A 21632-nucleotide genomic window follows, 5' to 3' on the forward strand; every position below is an offset into this window, starting at 1 on the left:
AATCTAATTTCAATTATATTAATGATAAATATGCACTGATACTTACCGTGTTAGTAACTTGCTCTTGGGGCGATTTATGGCTAGATAAACTAATTGTATCCCGGGAATGGGAGGGATTTGGGGACTTTGCATATGCTTTTCCAGCATCATTTCCGTATGCCGCATAAATATCTTCATAGTCTCCAATTTTTTCAGTGTTATACGCAGACATAGCTGTTGATCTGCCATATGCATCAGGTGTTCGCCTCTCAGCTAGTCGTTCATTTAACGTGCTCGTTTTACTCGCCTTTGTATTAACATCACCATACACATCTCTACCGTAAACATTAGCATCAACGTAAGTTTTGGAATTGGTTCGAGATTCAGGGTAGCTTTCATTGTAAATTGATGTTTTATTCGATTCAATAGGCCTACTCCTTTCATCGTCTTTCTTATTTTGTCCATAATCTTCAAGAAAAGGATTATAACCAGGTTTCTTTTCATATAAGTTTTCAATTTTGTCTTCTTGAGAGTGTTGCTGCTGATTTCTAGACCTATTTTCGAAATAGGGAGATTGAGGATTAGATTTATTGATAGATGGAGTGTTTGGAGATTTTTCTGAATTGTCAAAAGCTGTCTTGGATAATGGTAATGATAGTTGCTGCGTGTCGTAAGGTCTTTTTGTATGGTAAGTTGGTTGCGAGGGCGGTGATTGCGGGCTGCGTGTGTAAATCTCCTGTTTTGTGCTGTAGGTTGTGTCCTGGTATCGAGTATGACTGGTGCCTTGACTGTAGTGTGATGCAGGTTTTTTGAGTAGATCGTAATTTGGATCGTACCTGTAAAATTGTTTAAAATAGTAAAATAAATGTTTCAGTAAGTGTTCAATAAGGAACGATAAAGCAATAAACAGTTAAACAACAGCTTACATATCCGGGCTGGGTGAATTATATCCATCGTTTGCTCGTCTGGGCTTAGGTGGCGCATTGGCGTACGTAGGTCCAGCATCATCGCCTTCCTAAAATATAAAAAGTGATATTTTTTCTGTATTCTTTACTAGTTAGCCCTTGTAAAGAATCTACTTCAGAATTTACTTTGTCGGTAGGGTAGTAACTTGCCACGGCCAAAAGCCTCCTACCAACCAGACCTGGACCAATTAAGAAAAGCTCAATCGGCCCAGCCGGGAATGGAGCCCAAGACCTCCGTGTTGTAAATCCACTGCGCATACTTCTGTGCAACGGAAGCCATTATAGATATAAATAGGGAATCAATATATTCAGTACATTATACAAATGCTTTTTGAGAATAAAAAAATATTTCTAAAACGGAAAAATTCTTTATTTATAGTTAAATGATCATGAATAAATAAGACTCTTTCTTAAAAATAGACGAAATATGCATTTTCTCAAATTCTATTTTTAATTTATTTTTTGGCAATCGTAACGAGAAGTACATATTACACAGTGCAAAATATTCATTTTAATTCGGTTTTTCACCAACGCTCAGTAGAAAAACTACGTTACTTACGTAATTAATATATATTAATATAATTTCATTATAATGATTTTCATTTTGTAATTTTAACCTCTTGTGTAAATAACAATTTTCAATATTAATTTTATAAAGTGAAGGTGCCTAACCAACTATTTTTTTTCTGTCATCAAACGTGCAATTTCACAGAAGGCAAACTTTACTTGATAGAGCCGTTTAAGTAAGTTAATTGCGCTATCAATTCTGCGGTCGGGTCCACAAATCATCCGCAGTTATAACGGCACGGAAATATCTGTCCTTGGTCACGCTCCGGAGACCTAATTGTCGGTCACCTGCATCGGTAAATGTTAGCTGTCAGTTCATACGATAATACGCACCTCTGTTTTTGCAGCTGCGCGATCGATTTGCTTTTGTGGCTGCTCACTGAAAACAAAGCGCGGGTTTATTAAACACACTGTGAACTGAATATTCATTTGACCAATTTTAAAAGTCTGCAAAGCTGATTGGACAGGAATGTTAGTTTGTTTGTTTATAATAATATCACGCTTTAGCGTAGGTGTAAAGTAAACACATTGCCAGGAAAGACGGAGATAATTTGGAAAAATTAGTTATTACTGGCAAGGTGGAAGGAAAAAGATGCGTTGGTCCGACCAGGTCCGCACCAAATTCGAGTCCACAGTTTACGATGCTCTTCGCGTAGCCGGAGATAGAAAAAAAGGGCATAACATCCTAAGGACAAAGATCAGAGATAGAGGTGGTCACGACCTTTACACATGAGGATAACGACTCACGGAGGAGGAAGAAAGTAAATGAATATAAAATTCGATAAGGTTCCATGACGGAATAAGATGTTTTGGTGCGTACCACATTGCTCTGATGATGATGAATGATCATGACAGGAACCGACAAAACAAATTATTGCTGAGGCTACTTCGGCTCACTGCTGAGCTCCAGTCTCCTCTCAGAATTACTGGAATTAGACCAATAGTCCAATAGTCATTGTCCCAATGTGGATTGGCAGACAGACTTCACACAAGCAGAGAATTAAGAAAATTATCTGTTAAGCAGGTTTCCTCACGATGTTTTCCTTCACCATTTGAAACACGTGATATTTAATTTCTTAAAATGCACACAACTGAATAGGTAGTTTTAGGTCCATGCTCCGAACCGGATTCAAAGCCACATCCCCCGAAATCGGAGGCAGAGGTCATATCTACTGGGCTAACAAACGTCGACTAGGCCTAATTTAAAAACTATTGTAAACAAGACTTTATCCTTTCGATAATTGTACTAGTTAAGAAACTAGTTCGTTTAAAATCGTTATGAATGTAAGCTTACTTGGATGTTTGCATAATAGCTGCCATTGTGAGCGCCTTCACCCACTTCATCATGGCTTCCGGATCCAAAGCCGCCAACACGTATGTCCTCATATTTGCATGTTCCAGTTTGAACGCAAACTTCCGCATCACTTTGTCCTCTGCGCTACACGCTGAGACCTTATACGAGGGCAATAGGACAGACCCTAAAAGCTTTTCTTCATCTTGACCTATAAATAGACAAAATTTACGATTATTTTAATTATTATTACATAACAACTCTCTAGAATGTAGTTATTCTTCTCCAATACTATAACGCTTATATATAACTGTGCGCTATTTTGAAAATGTCCCGTGAAGTTAATTTTTTTATTTAAGCTAGCAAAATCGGTACATGACGGAAATACTTTTCATCATAACAGACAAATGCTGATTTCTTCGGATTGACTAATTTATCGTACACAGCTAAGAACCATGTAAATCACGTGTGCTTTTAAACAAAAAAATCGTTTCTTGTTGACTCCATTCGTTTAGAAACTACGATGGTACAGACATACCTATAGATATACAGACAGACAAGTCCCCTTTTTCACCGGGAGCTAAAAATAATCCGAAGACTTAAACAAATCAGATAAATATTTCAAAGTAATACTTACTTTTGTAGTAGAATAGACAGTATTCTGACAAAACAAACCACCTCTTCCGCCAAACCTTTAGGCCATCAGATCCTTGTTTGTATAGCAACCCAGACAAAGTCACCGGAGCTGATGGTATACGTTGGGCAGATGGAGATCGCAATGCCTGAGTCCCGCTACTACTGCGTCGACTGTCTGATGAGGGTGACTTTATACTAGGTGTACTAGACTCACTAGATTTCATTGGAGATATAATATCTGTACTTCTTTGATTATTATCTGATGGCGGAGAGTTACTTTTTGCCTTGTCTTGCTCAGGTCTCTGCCTATCTACTTCCCGGAAATCATTTTGATTTGATTGCCAATGATTCTCTTGATATTGTCTATTTTGTAGGTCACTGTAATCATTATGTTTACCGTACCTATCGAAGTCTTTCGACAAATCCGTACTACTGTATTCCTTAAAGTCATTTTTACTACTATATCGATCTAGATCTCTATAAGAACTATCAGAATATATACTATTCTGTAAGTTAGGTGGTGGTTGAACACCATGTATTTGCTGTAATAAAATTTGTCGCTCCGCAAACTTCTGTTGTTGATGCATTTGAGCCTGATTCTGATAATGCATTTGCTGTTGCATTTTCATTTGTTGTATTTCATTATACTGCTTTCTTAATAACTCAGTGTTACTTTGGGGCCCTATTCGATTCGAATAGGGAAGATACGGCTTCGTGCCGTACTGATTTACATTAGGTCTATATTGATTAATATTAGGTTGATGGTTTTGATATATTTGGTTATTATCTTTCGGTGGGTTACGTTTTAAATAGTCTTGATATACTTCTGCGTTGTATCCTTTTGGAATATTATGCAATAGTTCATGATTTACATTGTGATCAGTATGGATTTCTGTTCTTTCGAGCCGAGGTGGTGACTGTGGATAATTATAATTGTCGTTAGCACCGTAATGTCTCGCATAATCGTGATTGTGTCCGGTGCCATACATTTCGTGCCTGTTTTCTAGGAGCGGCGATCGTGCGTTCATGTTCGATTGATATTGACTTTGCAATAGTTGGTGCATGACGCCATTCGGTTGAATTTGCGCAGATTGAACCTTCGGCTGTATTTGGTTGTTTACGTGCGCAGGTAACTGTGGGTGTTGAGAGGAGTATATTTGGTCGGGGTGCACGTGGTGCGCCATGATGTGCTGCTGCGTGAGGGGTTGCTGTGTTGCTGTGACATTCTTTTTGTTCTCCATTTGGTATTCTGTCTGCGCGGCTGGCGGGTCAATCCTGAAACAAGAAGAACAAGACGTTATAGGTATAGCTTGGTTACTTTTGTAGTCTGTTTGGTTTAGATCTAGTAGTAAGGTAAACAGACAAGCATTTGACAGTAGACAGTTGAAACACAGCACTTGGGTGTGTTAAAATGCTGCTGCTGTTTGCTGAAAATCAGTGCTATATGCTCTTTGCTTATGGGAAGCATAATATAGCAACATGCTTAGCTGGGACCTTTTTCTTGGTTATGCCATATATCGCAGGGTATTCTGATATATTTATGATGTGTGGCATAATGTAGCAATAAAGATATTTTATTTCTTTTCTTTCTATATATAGAAGCCACGCTAGTAGCTAGCAGGCCTGCAGTTTCCAACTGTGCTTATTTAATAGTGCAGTTTTAACTGTGCAGAGCAGTTTTGACTGTACAAATTTTTATTTTACAGTCGAACTGTTCAGTTAAATCGTCCGTGTGTAATGTTTTTCAGTTTCAACAGTTTTATCTAATGATTTTGATTGAAATTCCGATTAATTAAAATAGACAAAACTGTACAGTTAAAACTAAAGGTAAGTATGTAGCCCGACTAATGAAGTGGACCTTAGTTTACACCCTCACACGCTCTTGATATATCCTCCTACTACAAACAAAGCAAAAGGGACTTCCTGGAATAGACCGACTTATACTAACAAAATATGTTATAAAAAAACGTAAGGCACAGAATTTCAAATCCATTTTGTTGCAGTATAATGAAATTTAATGCGGTAGTTTGCGTGTTTACTAGATCGGAGGCTAGAATGATTCAATTCGTGCCGCTTAATCGAAGCGTTATCGTCGCAGTTTGATAACGTGCGTGTTTGAAGAAAGAAAGGAGTCAGTATTACGTTCTGACACGTAACGTTTTAGTAATAATGCCATAACATTCTTATATATCGCTCTTTTTATTATCGTCAATGAAAACATCTTCATACTTAGTGTATGAACTCATTCTTAGAAATGACTGTCTTACAAATAGCATTTAAACCAGCTAAGTTTCTTGAAAGTTTAAAACTGTGATAGTAATATTTAAAAAATAGTGTGATGATAAGAAGATACATTTAATACAATCAGCAAAAGTTAAGAAACGAGTAAAACAAACAATTAAAAACGTATCTTTGGCCGGCTGGTCAGAGAGGTGTTATCCACTGGGCTATGACCAACTCGAGGAATTATCATGCGAGTTCCTAATTCCATAAAATTAGACATGGAAAAAATGTAACCTTGACATATTTTTTGACAGCCTCCGTGGCGCAGTGGTATGCGCGGTGGATTTACAAGACGGAGAGGACCTCCGTCTTGTAAATCCACCGCGATCGGGTTCGATCCCCGGCTGGGCCGATTGAGATTATCTTAATTGGTCCAGATCTGGCTGGTGGGAGGCTACGGCCGCGGTTAGTTACCACCCTACCGACAAAGACGTACCGCCAAACAATTTAGCGTTCCGGTACGATGTCGTGTAGAAACCATAAGGGGTGTGGATTTTCATCCTTCTCCTAACAAATTAGCCCGCTTCCATCTTAGACTGCATCATCACTTACCATCAGGTGAGATTGTAGTCAAGGGCTAATTTGTAAATGATAAAAAAAATAACCTTATTTCACGTGAACGAAGTCTGGATTATCTACTAGTTAAAAATATTACATCTCAACCGTGCCTTAATCCTTAATTAGTATGCATGTACTCATTTGTGTGAAATCTCAGGTCAGACTAGTAGGAGGTAGGTACGTGATAATTAGTAAGAAACTTGCAAGTGACAGAAAACTTAGCTAATTAAAATGATGAATAGTTACAAGACGTAGAGTAGAAGCTTATTCATTCTTATTCTGAAGTTACTCAAATAGTCGGTAATTGCATAGTTTTACTATAATAGCTTACTCAAGCGGCACAAAAATAACAAACAATAGACGAGTCTGTAGACAAAATAACAATGTGCGAGAGATGGTGTGAACGGGCGTCTACCTTCAAGTACGTATTAGCATGCTTGAATTATTTCTCCCACACATATCCGCACGCACGTGTGAGTAGAGTGAGTATTTAGGACGTGTAATTTGTAATTAATAAATAATTTAAACACTCTACATCACTGATATTAAAAGGATAGACATAAACACTACATTTTCGTTTAGATCGTTCACTTTACGGGTTGACTCGTATTTAAGGTTTGATTTTCCCCGTTAATTTAGTTTCCCATATATGTTAATTTTGTTATTTTATTATTCTGTTCTTTTTTGTTTCATTATTTTATTTTACTTAGTATAAATCATATAATATGTAATCATGTATAAGTTTTAAGTTAAGACACGTCACGTAGACACGTCAGTAAACACACAAGGTTTCACCTGAAAACCACCGCCACAGCTCGCTGTGGCATCGTGCTGAGGTTTTTTTTTTGACCTGTTTTTGTCCACGACCAGATATTTGTATGTTCTGCTTGTTTATTTTATTTTATTTTATTTTATTACTTGTGTGTGGACAAATAAAGATATTCTATTCTATTATATTTTATTAATCAATCACGGCTAAGCGGATCTGGATGAAATTTTATATATCTGATCATGATTGGTCTGCTAGAGCAATCAAGTTACTATCTGCCATTCTGATCTTGATTTGTCTTCCAGAGCAATCAAGTTACTTTATATATACGCCAAGGAAGCTATAGGAACAGGAAGTTACTACATTTGTAATTGTTAAAAATTACCATAATTGACGGGTCTCTCTCATTAAATAAAGCTTTAAGTTTGTTGATTGCACTTCACCATTAGACTTTTTTATTTATTATTTAAACAGTGGAAAAGAGCATAAGGCGGTCCAACGCGGAAATACAGCCAGTTTCATTTTTATAGCTATTAAGATAAGTTACCTTAAGTTTATTCTTATTGCATTTAACTCTTAACCTAAGCCGCTAAACTACGAAAGACATCTGTAGGGTTAATGACCGGATGTATAAGCACAATGTAGCTGTCACTGCGTCAGTTACTTCCTTGCCCACTAATGACACTGCAATCATTAGTTTGCCAGGATGTACGGTTTCAGTATAATATCTATTTTAAATTCCTTTTAACAACAGCGCTCCGCACTATTCTATTTTTTTTCTCTGTACAAGTTAGCCCTTGATTACAATCTCACCTGATGGTAAGTGATGATGCAATCTAAGATGGAAGCGGATAACTTGTTAGGAAGAGGATGAAAATCCACACTCCTTTTGGTGCCTACACGTCATCGTACCATAACGGTAAATCGCTTGGCGATACGTCTTTGCCGGTAGGTCGGTAACTAGCCACTCCCATTAGCCTGACCTGGACCATTCAAGCCAGACCAGCCGAGGATCGAACCCAGAACCTCCGCCATGTATATCCACCACGTATACCAATGCGCCACGGAGGTCGTCTAAAACTCTTTAAAACGTCTATTTTAGGCACCTCACTATCTAACTCTTTAAAGGATTTTATGCTATTATCTTCTACGAGCAAGAAAATTGCTTCTTTCAGCTCTTTCAATTTCACTCACCGACAATTTTCAAAACAATAATACTAGAATACTTTAAAGAAAAGTAATCAAAGACAATGTTGTACAATTTTCTCGCAAATTGGAAGAAAATTACCGCCACGGTCGAAATCAAAATTAACTTGATTTCTTAGCTTGTTAAGGTACCTACGTCAATATTGCTTGACATAATTCATTTGATTTATTTCTGGCTTCGATAATATTTTCGAATTCTATAAGTTTGTAACAATTAAACATTTTTTGTTTTTATAAACTAAGTTTAAAAAATCCTAAAGTTCCAGATTAATTATTTTCAGTATGTACACGTAACTATTAAAAATCGTTTTACAAAATGTTGCAAAACTACAAGTAGGTAACTATTTAAAGTAAAGTACAACAAAAAACAATTTTGACAAAAACCTCAACAAGAAGTTTGTTTGAAAATAAAAGCTTCGTAGACAATAACGCAGAGCTAAAAACTACTACGAGAAGAAACATAACAGCTTTTCCGCTACCAACAAGGAATTCCCTACAAAAGGTTGTAAAATAAATTGGAGAAGCTGCTTGTAAAACAAACTGGATCTTCTTGGCATTTCGTTCAACAAATAACTAAACAAACTTCTGCTCGAAGAAAATGTGATTCATTTTTGTAATTATTTAGTAGCAGACGCCGTGTCGTTTTACCCGCGTAGTTCCCTTTCCCGTAGGGATACGGGGATAAAATATAACCTATAGCACCCGGAGATAGTGTTGCTTCCTAACAGTTAAAGAACTTTTCAAATCGGTTCCGTAGTTTCAGAGCTTATTCAGTGTAAACAAACGTACAAACAATCAAATCTTTCCTTTTTATAATATTTGTAGGTATAGACTAGCGACTCGCCCCAACATGGCATGGCTGCATATAGGTATCTAATATTATGATTAGTCTACGCTACAGTGTACAGCTTTCAACCGCCAGCCGCTGTACCTCAGCTTTTTATATCTGACGCGGTGCGATTTCATCCGCGTGGTTCCCGTTCCCGTAGGTATACGGGAATAATATGCCTTCCTCGATAAACGGGCTATCTAACACTGAAAGAATTTTTCAAATCGCACCAGTAGTTCCTAAGATTAGCTCGTTCGAGCAAACAAACAAACTCTTCAGCTTTATAATATTAGTAGGTATATTTTCTGTACTAAAATGTATAAGTACTTTTAAACATATAAACCTTTCTCTTGACTGAATCTGTTGCTGAAACTGCATCAAAATCCGTTAAATATTTTAAAAGATCAAAGCGAACATCCAGCGGAAGCGACGTCATTTTATAATATGTAATGATTGTACGTTTTATAGACAATAGTGACACGTTCCTTCCTTGAAGTAGACGTGAGAATTTCCAACACCATTATGGAGACACGTTGCAAATACCATTGCAATTGTAAGCCTTCATTCGCACGAGAGTTTTTTAACTGAAGTTAAAAATGCGTTCAAATATAGTATAAAGTTAAATGAAGGTCTATTTCCTACGCCCAAAATTGAAAATGCAACACTGCTCGAAAAAAAGCGTCGTGCTTTAAAAACGCTGTCGTGTGAACAATACTTGGGAATGCATTTGTTGTATGTGTAAGCTTTAACGTCCGTTAAAAAAACTCTTGTGCGAATAAGGGCTAACAAAGCAGTTGTTTATTATTATTTTTTCTTACTGATTGACAGGTGAAGCAAATGTTTTGGTAGTAGAGTTTTTAAAACGCCACGTTGTTAACTAGCCGAGGTCAAAGCCTCCCACCAGCCAGACCTGGACCAAATAAAAAAACCTCAATCGGTCCCGCCGGGGATCGAACCCAGGACCTCCGTCTTGTAAGTCCACTGCACCACGGAGGCCGTCAACTACATACTACGGACTAATTCTCGCAAAAAATCAAAAAAACTGTTTAGTCTGTGTGGGAAATCACGTAAATAATTGTCGACGTATTCCCGGTGAGTATTAGGTACAGTTGGCGACGAGCCAGGCCACAATCCTTAGTTGGCGAGAGTTACGACGCACGATTAATCTCGTTTCAATGTCGAATACTAACCTATTTTCGTTATTTATGATACTCGAATATTAACTCATACGACGCCCTTGTGCAAAGCTATATAAGTGGCCTAATTAAGCGGGTAATCATATCAGCCGATGGACGTCCACTGCAGGACATAGGCCTTTTGTAGGGACTTCCAAACATCACGATACTGAGCCACCTGCATTCAGCGAATCCCTGCGGCTTGCTTGATGTCGTCAGGCCACCTGGTGGGAGGTCGACACTGCGTTTACTAGTGTGGGGTCGCCATTCCAGCACTTTGAGACCCCAACGTCCATCAGTTCTTCGAACTATGTGACCCGCCCATTGCCACTTCAGCTTCGGAACTCGTTGAGCTATGTCGGTGACTTTGATTCTTCTGCGGATCTCCTTATTTCTGAAGCGGGTAGTACTAAATATAATAACTGGGCTATAACAGAGAGCAGTGATAGCCCAGTGGATATGACCTCAGTCTCCGATTCCGGAGGTTATAGGTTCGAATACGGTCCAGGGCATGCACCTCCAACTTTTCAGATGTGTGCATTTTAAGAAATTAAATATCACGTGTCTTAAACGGTGAAGGAAAAGCATCGTGAGGAAACCTGCATACCGCAGATTTTTCCCTATTAAGAGCTTACGCTGCGTGCGCAGCGTAAACGGTTAAAGTTTCGCAATAATCATGTATGACAGAATTGTTCCTCTTTATAAGTTCTAAATAAAAGTCCGCAACAGTTCTGAAATCCACGCGGACGAAGTCGCGGGCGTCCGTTAGTTTAAAAATATGATTCAAAAACTTTAAGCCTCCCAGAGACAAGTATTCTAAAGGCCATGATGTAATAACCGCGAAAACCTTTGTCAAGCAGAGAAACTGGGACTCATTTTAATTTTAAAACATAGAATCCACTAGAAAAAAAAGCTTTTTACAAAATTGCGCAGACGTTAAAAAAATTAATGAAATGAATTTTCCGTTGTTCCGTCGCGGAATTCCTCTCCTACATACCGAGGGGTGCGTCACTGCTGTGAACTTTGACTATTTAGACTATGGACCAGTTTCGCACCCAAATTCACCAACAAAAACGTCTGTCGTTTTTTGAAGGGGACGAGGTAAACTCACACATAGAAAACATTTAACACCATTAAATATATTCTGTGTCCATACATTACACACTACTATATATTTGAATCGCAAAACACACACGCGTAATTTTTACACAAACTAACCAACACATCGCTTAGACTATCCACAGATTAAATACATAAAATATTCGATTACTTGATCGATTTTTACTGTTCCGTCAAAAGAATCGATTCTTTTAAGAAATTGTTTTTATCAAAAATTTGATAAAATTATGGTAGAAATACTTACAATGTAACGTTACTCCATCTTTTACTAAACTACAAGTTTTTGGCCGTTTTTTATGCTATTCAATTACACAGCCCTGCATTTTTAGGGAGCTAAAGAGCTCCCTAAAAATGCACGACGAAAACGATTACAACACTGAAACATCGATTCTATAGGAACAGTTGTTATAAACGCCTTAGATCATAGATTTTTGATCTTTGCCAGAGGGGTAACGGTTTACGAGGCAGGTCCTGTTATTTAAATGGTCTAAGGCTGTGAAGTATTAAATTTGCGAGCCTCGTTCCGCAGTTTTTGCAACATCGGCCAACAAAGAGATTCTTTCTGAAATACCTCTTCGTTTAATCACATTCGGGGTTTAGTTCGAAATTAAAACGCATGCTAACAAAATCGTTTTAACAATAATCAGTTCATCGGTTTGAAGGCGGCGCTATGCCAAATAGGCTCTTAAACGCCGCCTTCAATCGATCATAATGATATCTATAAACGCGAAAGTTTGTATGGATGTTCGTTTGGATGTTTGCTATTTAACGCCGCAACTACTAAACTGGTTTGGGTGCAATTTGGAATGTAAATAGATTTTACTCTTACACCATTACTTTTCATCCCGGAAAATCCATGGTTCCCGAGGGATTTGTAAAAAACTTAATTCCACGTTGACGAAGTCGCGGGCGTCCGCTAGTTATATGATCAAAACTTTAGTCGCACTTGCAATATTCAAAGTTGAAACAATAGGTTGCAAATCTATTTTAATAAACATTTCATAATCCTATATTACGCTTAAAAGCCTTGATATTATGACCCTATCTCATTGACGTTGTATCTGATTATGCGAGTTAATGGATCAAATGAAATCAAAAATCAACATGTAACGATGATTGGCTTTCACATCTGAAGAGATAAATAAAATATACCTATATTCAACAAAAACATACAGTTAATAATATGATTGAGCTTTTGTAATATGTAAAAGTGTATATTGAATTATGAAGACGGTTGAGACTTGAGTTTTGATATGATTTGCAAAAATCCATCGAGGGATCTTAATTATTACACCTAATTTAGTTCGTACAACGCGATGTTACCAATAACTTAGCAATTTTTAATTTTAATAACTCAATAAGTTTGGTAGGTTAGTTATTTATTCCACAAAAGGTAATAAATACTAGATATAATAATTTGGTACGCTGTTCAAGACAATAGACAAAGAGTTTTGTAAAATTTTTAACTTTAAACGTATTAATGTTACTCAAAAATTAAAGTTTAGCGAATGGGCTACTGTAGGCATTTACAAAAGTAGAGACAAACTGTACGAGTTGTACGAGGAAAAACAGTATAATCAAACGCGAACATATTTAGAACATGTAAAAAACTATTCAAAAATTTTCAAACGTGTTTGTATTCTTGCAAAATCATTACACATCAAAGATAGAATAATAAAATCTGAAAACAAGGTACAAACAACCTGGAACATAATTAATAAAGAATCAGGCAAAATTAGACCACGTGATATGAGTTTTGAATTAATTGTCAATGATAAAAAGATAAACACGCTGTGAAAGTACGCAAAATAAACAAGTCTAGCTGTATCAACATCAGAAAAATAAGACAGTTTACTGATGTTGATACAGCTAGACTTGTTTATTTTGCGTACTTTCACAGCGTAATGTCTTACGGTATTTTGTTGTGGGGCAAGGCTGCTGATATACAATCTATATTTGTACTTCAAAAAAGAGCAATTCGAGCAATATATCAACTAAAATCACGCGAGTCCCTTCGTCAAAAGTTTAAAGAAATAGGCATTTTAACAGTAGCCTGTCAGTATATATATAACAGTATAGTTTATGTGAGACAAAATATTAATTTGTACAAACGAAAAGGAGATCTGAACCCACGTCTTACTAGACACGGGCATAAGTTAGTTATTTCTGCATATCGTCTCCAAAGAGTTAAAAAATCTTTTGTGGGTTTGGGTGTACTCTTCTATAACAAGATCCCCAAGACTGTGATGGACTTGCCAATGCACAACTTTAAGCAATGTGTTAAAAAACATTTACTTAGTCGAGGTTACTACACTATTGATGAGTTCCTTAACGACAAAGGTGCTTGGAGGCCATTGGATCAGCTTCCACCTTCACACAGGAAATAAAAGTATAAGAAATTGTAATTTAATTGTTATCAAATGTAAATTGTAATACTGTATGACTTTTTCAAAAGAGCAACTGTTGAGTTTCTTGCCGGTATCTTCTCAGCAGAACCTGCCTTCCGAACCGGTGGTAGAATCTTTACAAATAGTCAACTGACGTGTCAAAAGTGCTTGTAAACTGAGCCTACTTGAAATAAATGAATTTTGAATTTTTTGAATTTTTTTTGAATTTGAATTAATATATGCGATATTACTAGTAAAAGATAAAGCCAAAACTTAAACTCTCCATCTCAATCATTGTCCAAATTACATTTCTTCATTAACCGACTTCCAAAAAGGAGGAGGTTCTACTTTCGGCTGTACCTATAAATGTTTTTTTTATCTAGTTTCTGAGACGCATTATATAACCGAAACTATTACAGCATGAAGGTTGATATCAAAATATTTTAGAAGATAAATGATATCGATATTGAGTGTCGTAATTTTATATTCGAAGTAAATAAATCATTCTAATAGGCACGTAGTTAGGAAAGAAATTGATTGCATGCTAGCAGTTGCATAGTGAATATTCATTACAAATGATATTGTATGTATAATATTTACTACATGATACTTTATTTAATGACTTTGTACACCTCGGTACCTCCAACCACCTCCAACTTTTCAGTTGTATGCATTTTAAGAAATTATCACGTGTCTCAAACGGTGAAGGAAAACATCGTTAGGGAAACCTGCATACCTGAGAATTTTCTTAATTCTCTGCATGTGTGAAGTCTGCCAGTCCGCTTTGGGCCAGCGTGGTGGACTTTTGGCCTATCCCCTCTCATTCTGAGAGGAGACTCGAGCTCAGCAGTGAACCGAATATGGGTTGATCACGATGACACCTCGGTACACGTTTGTTGAAGCAATTACGAGAAAACCAAATAAAATACAAGAATTAGTTCACGAAATGCAGTTATTATGTTATTAGTTATTCACTGTGGATCAACTTAAATTGGGAAAATATAAGTAACTAGCTGACGCCGGGCGGTTTCACCCGTGTTTCCCGTTTCCGTAGGAATACGGGGATAATATATAACCTATAACCATCCTCGATAAATGGGCTATGTAACACTGAAAGAATTTTTCAAATCGGATCAGTAGTTCCTGAGATTAGCGCGTTCAACCAAACAAACAAATTCTTCAGCTTTATAATATTAGTATGGATATATTTTAACTCAAGAGAAGGCTCAAAGTCGGGAGATGGAGCGAGCTATGCTTGGAGCTTCTCTACGTGATCGAATCAGGAATTATTAGACTAAACTCACTGACATTGCTGACACTGCAGAGCACATAGTTCGAAGAGCCTATCGAAGAACCAACGAACTTAGGAGCTTCAATTTGCTGGAATGGCGACCCCGCACCGGGAAGCGCAGTGTTAATCAACCTCGTACTACGAGTAGATAGACCGAGGACATCAAGACGGTTGTGTTTGCAAGTCAATGCAATAGGCTTATGCCCTGCAGTATGTTGTTGTCCATCGACTGTTAATAATGTTGATGAATATATTGTAGATGACTTTCATCCGATTAAAAAAATATATTAAACACTCAATTTTTTAAGAACTAGCCTTGGAGAGATAGTAGGTTTCAAATAGACGCTCAGTCGTCCAAGTTTAAATATTATTTTTTAAATGTGGACGTGCGTTCAAATTCAAATTTAAGTAAATATAGTTTCAAAGTTTACAGTCTTAAAATGTATTGTTCAAATGAAGAGTAATATATATTTAGTTTGTTTTTAAAACACTCAACAGTTAGCGAAGCTCAAGCACTCAAGATAGTTTATATTAACTGGTACTGTAATACAATAACATTATCTATATCAAGTGTTTAGAAATCATAATAAGACTCAACGTGGAAATACCTACTAGTTACGTTATAAAATTCTTAGTAGGTAATGTAACTGTTGTGTATTTCATTAACGTAAACATTCTTTAAAGACATTATGAAATTTAACTTTTTATTAAAATTTCCCAGCTGGCCTATTCACTAATTCAGTCTTTATTATCAACCTATTAAAATAAAGATATCCACCAGTAAGCACCGCATGACATTTGTTACATAGAATCTCAATTTCGTATATGTCAACAAGGATACGTCAAAGATAGTGAATAAGCCTGCATATTCGCACAGGTAGTCATGGAGTAATTTTGACATATTACTAACATATGAACATTAATTCGTTCTCATGTTAAAAACTTTATTAATAACTGCGGACGCCCGCGACTTTCTCCGCGTGGAATTTAGTTTTTCACAAATCTCTTGGGAACCATGATCTTTTTCGGGATAAAAAGTAGCCTATGTGTTAATCCAGACTATAATCTATGTCTACTTCAAATTTAAGGTTATTCCGTTCAGTAGCCGAGGCGTGAAAGAGTAACAAACATTCATTCATACAAACTTTAGCGTTGATAATATTAGTAGGATCTTATATTTAGTTGATCTTGAACTTCGTTTAGATTATTATTGTATCCGATTTCTTCCAAATCCTACGCCAAAGTGGAGGTTTACTCGTAGCATATCTAAATTGTAACCAAATGTATAATAATCAATTTAACTGTAAGTAATGCTCATTAGTAAATATTTTATAGTACCAACTCGTACGTTATGGACTTCATTTTCAAACTTGTCAGCCTTGATAGCGATTGGTATTTGCAGGTGCAACTAGGTCGTAACCTCCTTTAACTTTTATGTTACGACTTAGTGCATTGAGATTTGAGATATAAGTACTCGTAATATATGAGAGCTTTTCAGTTCCCACGTTTGTTGTCTAGGACATCCCTACGATCAATTGGTATTTATTCGATAGCAAATGGATGCGGAAAGGTTGTCAATTAGAAAACCTTTGCATAATGATACCTAAATATCTATATCTGTACTTATAATAAAACTGGTCAAATTCTATACAATTATTCGCAATTTGAGATTTTACTTATACCATTTGTAACAACAAACATTAGCGTAGCATAACGGACGACAGCGCCATCTAGAATCTATACTTATAATACTACAATCTGTACATTTTTTACATTCTGTACATTGAAGATATTATGAAAAATTTTGTTGGGGGGCATTATATAATTGATATTGAAGCTAAAAATATATTTTTTCGATTTTTATCTCACTGTCCGTGTTTTTTTTTTGTTATTCGGGCATCACGCTGAAACTACTAAATGAATTCAAAAGAAACTTGGCACGGTTTAAGACCATAATACGGAGAGGAGTATAAGATACTTTTTATTGCCAAAATAAAATAAGAAGGGGGTGAAATAGGGGTTGAAAGTTTGTATGGAAAGTCCTTCATTTTTAGAGTCACAGTTTTAAAAATTTGTTCATAAATCATAAAAAAAAACACAAAATATATAAATGTAATTTAATTTTTTTTTAATTTAACCTCTAAAGTGGTGAAATAGGGCTTGAAAGTTTACATTGATTTCTACGCAGACGAAGTCGCGGGCGTCCGCTAGTATATAATATAATATAAAAATATATACCAACTTATATAATCTACAAATGTCTAATATAAAAGTCTGAAAAGAAGAAATGTAAAAAAGTAGGAAAATCATAACAGATACTTTTCTTCTTCTTATTTTTATTAAAATCTTTTGTTGACATCTAAAAAAAATAAAAAAAGAAAGATATTTTGTTTAATTGTGTAATGAAGTATAATAATTAAACAATAACCAATTAAATATCCATTTTCAATACAACCAAGTATTTGTAAGTGTCATAGGCTTTATAATATCTCCGTATTCTCACCGCGGGGCGTTAGCTAGTAATAATATAAATAGGCTATTATTTTAAGCCCAGACAGAAGATATTAATATAATAGGCTATTTATATCTAACCATAAACCACTAATTCAACCTTCGCATGTTAAACGTACGAATGTAATCGTTTGATATGCATCGATACGGCTTCCATCGTCCAGTTACTGGGCGAGCTAAAATAAGCCAGACTGAATAAAAAATTAGCAGCACTTCAGTATTATTCGGGCTACAGGATATCGATTAATTAAATCGGTTAAGCCCGTGCTTGAGGGTTAAAATCAACTCTTTCCAAATGTACAAAAGTCAAAGTCAAAGTCAAAATTCATTTATTTCAATTAGGCTTAGTTTACAAGCACTTTTGAAAGGTCAAGATTATGTCATAATTTAATTTAATTTAATGGTGGTAATAATAGTCGAAAACTTAAAGTTACGAGGGTTGCAAACGTGCCTTGGTCCGAGAAGAGCCCACAACAATCTCAGCCAAGGTTTTTTATTTTTTGTTTACCACCATTTTACAAACTTATTAAAAACTAAGCACACAGTCGTATAATACAGTTTAACGCCAAGCTTTTTTATCATTAATATAATCATTAACACTATAATAAGCCTTTCCCAAAAGCTTGCGTTTAATAAACACTTTGAACTTTTTGAGAGACATTCCAGTAGCTTCATGTGGTAGTTTATTATAAAAACGTATGCCTTAAAAGAATTACTAAATTTTTATTTCTGACATTAATGTTATTGCAATCACACCTTCTTTTTTAAATTGCCTATGTTTTTATATACATATACTAAATTTTCATATATATATTGACTATGCACAGTCATAACTTTAAGTTCTTTAAATTCTTCTCTTAACGACTCTCTAGGGCCCATTTTATATATCGCACAAACAGCTCTCTTCTGCAGAACAAATATACTATGAATATCAGCAGCATTACCCCATAGTAAAATACCATATGACATAATGCTGTGAAAGTAGCTAAAGTATACTAGCAGTAATTATAAAAATAAAAAATATTTTATTTCGACGGTCTCAATGGCGCAGTGGTATGCGCTGTGGATTTACAAGACGGACGTTAATACATGTCTGGCTGGTGGGAAAGAATCAAAAATACCTACTATAATAATTATTATCAGCCGATGGACATTCACTGGTGGACATACTCGTAGAACTGTAGTACATTCCAAGCACCACGGTCTTGAGTCTACAGACAGAATATATGTAGATAATAAATAAAACATTCACAGACCATAAACCAGAACATATATTTTCATTGTATAACATGTTATACGAGTAATACCAACTGTGAATGGTTGATTCAAAGCCGATTTTATGGTATTCTAATAGGCGATGTAAGCGGTCCGGTCCCGCACCGGTACAGCCCTTGTAGCCAAGTGGCATATCGATTCTCTTTCTACGATCGCAAACGTTTCGAAAACTAGAATAAAAAATAAAGTTCAAAAACTAACCCGACTACGTAAAAAGGGGTCTAAAAAGAACGAAACGAGTAAATATTTCATTTTTTATTTAATACTTTTCCGTTTCCCGATTGAGTCTAGCCTTGCAATATCTACTAGTACCTACGAGTACCTAAATGTATATTTTGACTTAAACAATTTGTAATGTACTCGTCAAGACCTTTCGTTTGATACCAAACGCATAGTGATTATCTCGGTTTAATTTTTTCAAGGTTAGAATATGAGGTTTAAATTCCGTCATATATTTTTTTTTTATAAAATTTATATGGCCTATATCTCAATTTGATTTATTACAAATCTTTTGACACCTCATTTATTAAAATCGGTTCAGTAGTTTAGGCGCTACGGTGGAACAAAAATATATACATACATAGACTGCCAAAATCATTACCCTTCCTTTTGGCTTCGCCGTAGTCGGGTAAAAATGGGAATGACATTTGCTATCGACAGGTCACGTGATCAAGACCTGTTATTTCCATACATTTTTCTAGTTTTCGAAGCGTTTGCGATTGTAGAAAGAGAATCGACGTGCCACTTGGCTAAGGGGCAGGGCCGGTCCAACGCATTCTTGCGGAGGTGAACAACCGGCGAGCGCGGCTTCGTCCTTGATACTTGCTCCTTTCTACAGACTCCGGGAGTTTGGAGCGTTTATCTCGGCGCGAGATGTTGCATCGTGTTTCTAACGCATATAATTATGTCTAAGTTCTAACATGTATACTTAGCCCTTTTAACATAAAAAGGAAACCGACTTTAAGGACGTATTTCAGGTATTTTAACACAAAATTACTTAACCGATTTTATTGAAAATGAAATGGAACCAATCTAGAACTATACTCTTTCAAACTAAAGATTTTATTGTATAGACAGAGAAAAGAATTGAGAACCTCCTCCTTTTTTGACGTCGGTTAAAAAGTGTAGCGATAGGCTGCGAAATTCTATTTTCGTTTATTATATATACTAACTATACTATACTATAGTATACTAACTGATAAGTAACTGAATAGTTAAGTAGACTAGTAGTAGTAGATAGGGTTATTAAGATTTATTATTCTCAGAAAGTTAAATTTCCCAAAAGTCCAATATTGACTTAAAAATGACCAAGTTTCATACAGGCCAATCGTAATAAAACTTAGGATGAGATTCTAGAGATTCGCTACTCATATTAAATGTTCTAGAAATAAAGTAAAAAATACACCGATAAATTATTATTTTTAACTTTTTTGGCTTACAGTTGAATATGTTTTATTTAGTTTATAAAACGTATTCAACTAAAATTACATCATATTTGTTAGATTGCCTATAATATTGTAATAATAATCATCATCATATCAGCCGATGGACGTCCACTGCAGGACATAGGCCTTTTGTAGGGACTTCCAAACATGACTATCCTGAGCCCTGCATCCAGCGAATACCTGCGACTCGCTTGATGATGATATTAAACATACCTACATACCTACATTTTGTACGTCCACGATAATGTCAGAAAGTGAGAGGTGCTGAACGGATTTACACGCTACGAAAAATCATATAAGAATATTTAATCCTATACCAATAAAATAGACTAGGTACATTTCAGTTCATGCATAATTATAATTATGATTTTCTCGCTGTACCTCCACGCATTATTGTACTTAGGTACATAAATAGGTACGTACTTTAAACACGAAGTACCATTATGATATCATTGTACGTATTTACTACTACGTAGGGAAACATATCAAGGTCAAACTGGTTTTGTACATTACCGAGTAACGCCTATTTAATGGCGTCATTTACTTTTGTCACTATAATCTTATTATGTGCATTAAACTTTGTTGATTTACGTACAGTTTTGTCTGTTTATTTCATCAGTCATTTTATATTAAAAGGAAGACGGAGGTAAGCGACTATATCGGAACTATCTCCGCAGGGTTTTTCGATCTGGCACTAGACTTGTGAAACATAGGGAAGGAAAAAGACCAAAGAGTATCCAATCACGGGGTAGATCCAACACGATAGTCATTCATCAGTCAGTCAGTCAGTCACCATGTATCTATGATGGAAGGCGTTGATCACCACTAATACAGTTGTAGCTTTTGTGGGATCCCTATAAACCCTTTTATCCCTTTAAGCTACTCAAAATAAAAACTTTTTAATCTAATATTTTTAGTTTTTTTTTTAAATAATATTTTTAGTTGTAGTAGGTACTTATACAGCGCCCGTACCTTTTACAATACCGTTGAAATGTCAAAGAAAATAGAAAGCATTGACTATCGGAAGATTACTCATCAGCCTCACCACCTCAATCATGAAGCTACGATTGAAGATAATTGAATTTATTGCATAATATTATACACATAGAAATAAAAGAATACGATTCATTTAAGGAAAATTTCTCTTAAACGTATTGGGTTTAAGTATACTGTGAGACGGGAATTCGCAATATTATAAAGACAATATACGAGTACATATATAACCCAAATAATAGACAAAAAAGTAATAAAATAAACAATAAAGGTAATAATTTTAATGATATAATACTATAATCGACGACAGCGAAGACCACAAGAAAATGCAACAAAAATTCTTCTTCCAATTA

At 35.7% G+C, this 21632-nt stretch overlaps 1 protein-coding gene across 7 annotated transcripts in view; it reads right to left on the bottom strand.

Annotated features, from left to right (window-relative positions):
• LOC112054339 (uncharacterized) overlaps positions 1 to 21632 on the bottom strand; it is a 105515-nt gene that overhangs the window by 18437 nt on the left and 65446 nt on the right. For 6 of the 7 annotated variants that reach the window (XR_008251965.1, XM_052888270.1, XM_052888268.1 and 3 more), the window contains 5 exons: positions 3440 to 4713; positions 2806 to 3013; positions 1845 to 1890; positions 906 to 994; positions 47 to 815 (listed from right to left, as the gene is read on the bottom strand). Coding sequence is in view for 6 of the 7 variants with exons in the window: in XM_052888270.1 (XP_052744230.1) it covers positions 47 to 815; positions 906 to 994; positions 1845 to 1890; positions 2806 to 3013; positions 3440 to 4713 (2386 nt within the window). In the remaining variant the exon portion in view is untranslated. The remainder of the gene's footprint in view (positions 1 to 46; positions 816 to 905; positions 995 to 1844; positions 1891 to 2805; positions 3014 to 3439; positions 4714 to 21632) is intronic. The other variant, XM_052888267.1, reaches the window with a different exon arrangement.

Source organism: Bicyclus anynana, chromosome 22 (assembly GCF_947172395.1).
Source record: "Bicyclus anynana chromosome 22, ilBicAnyn1.1, whole genome shotgun sequence".
NCBI lineage: Eukaryota > Metazoa > Arthropoda > Insecta > Lepidoptera > Nymphalidae > Bicyclus > Bicyclus anynana.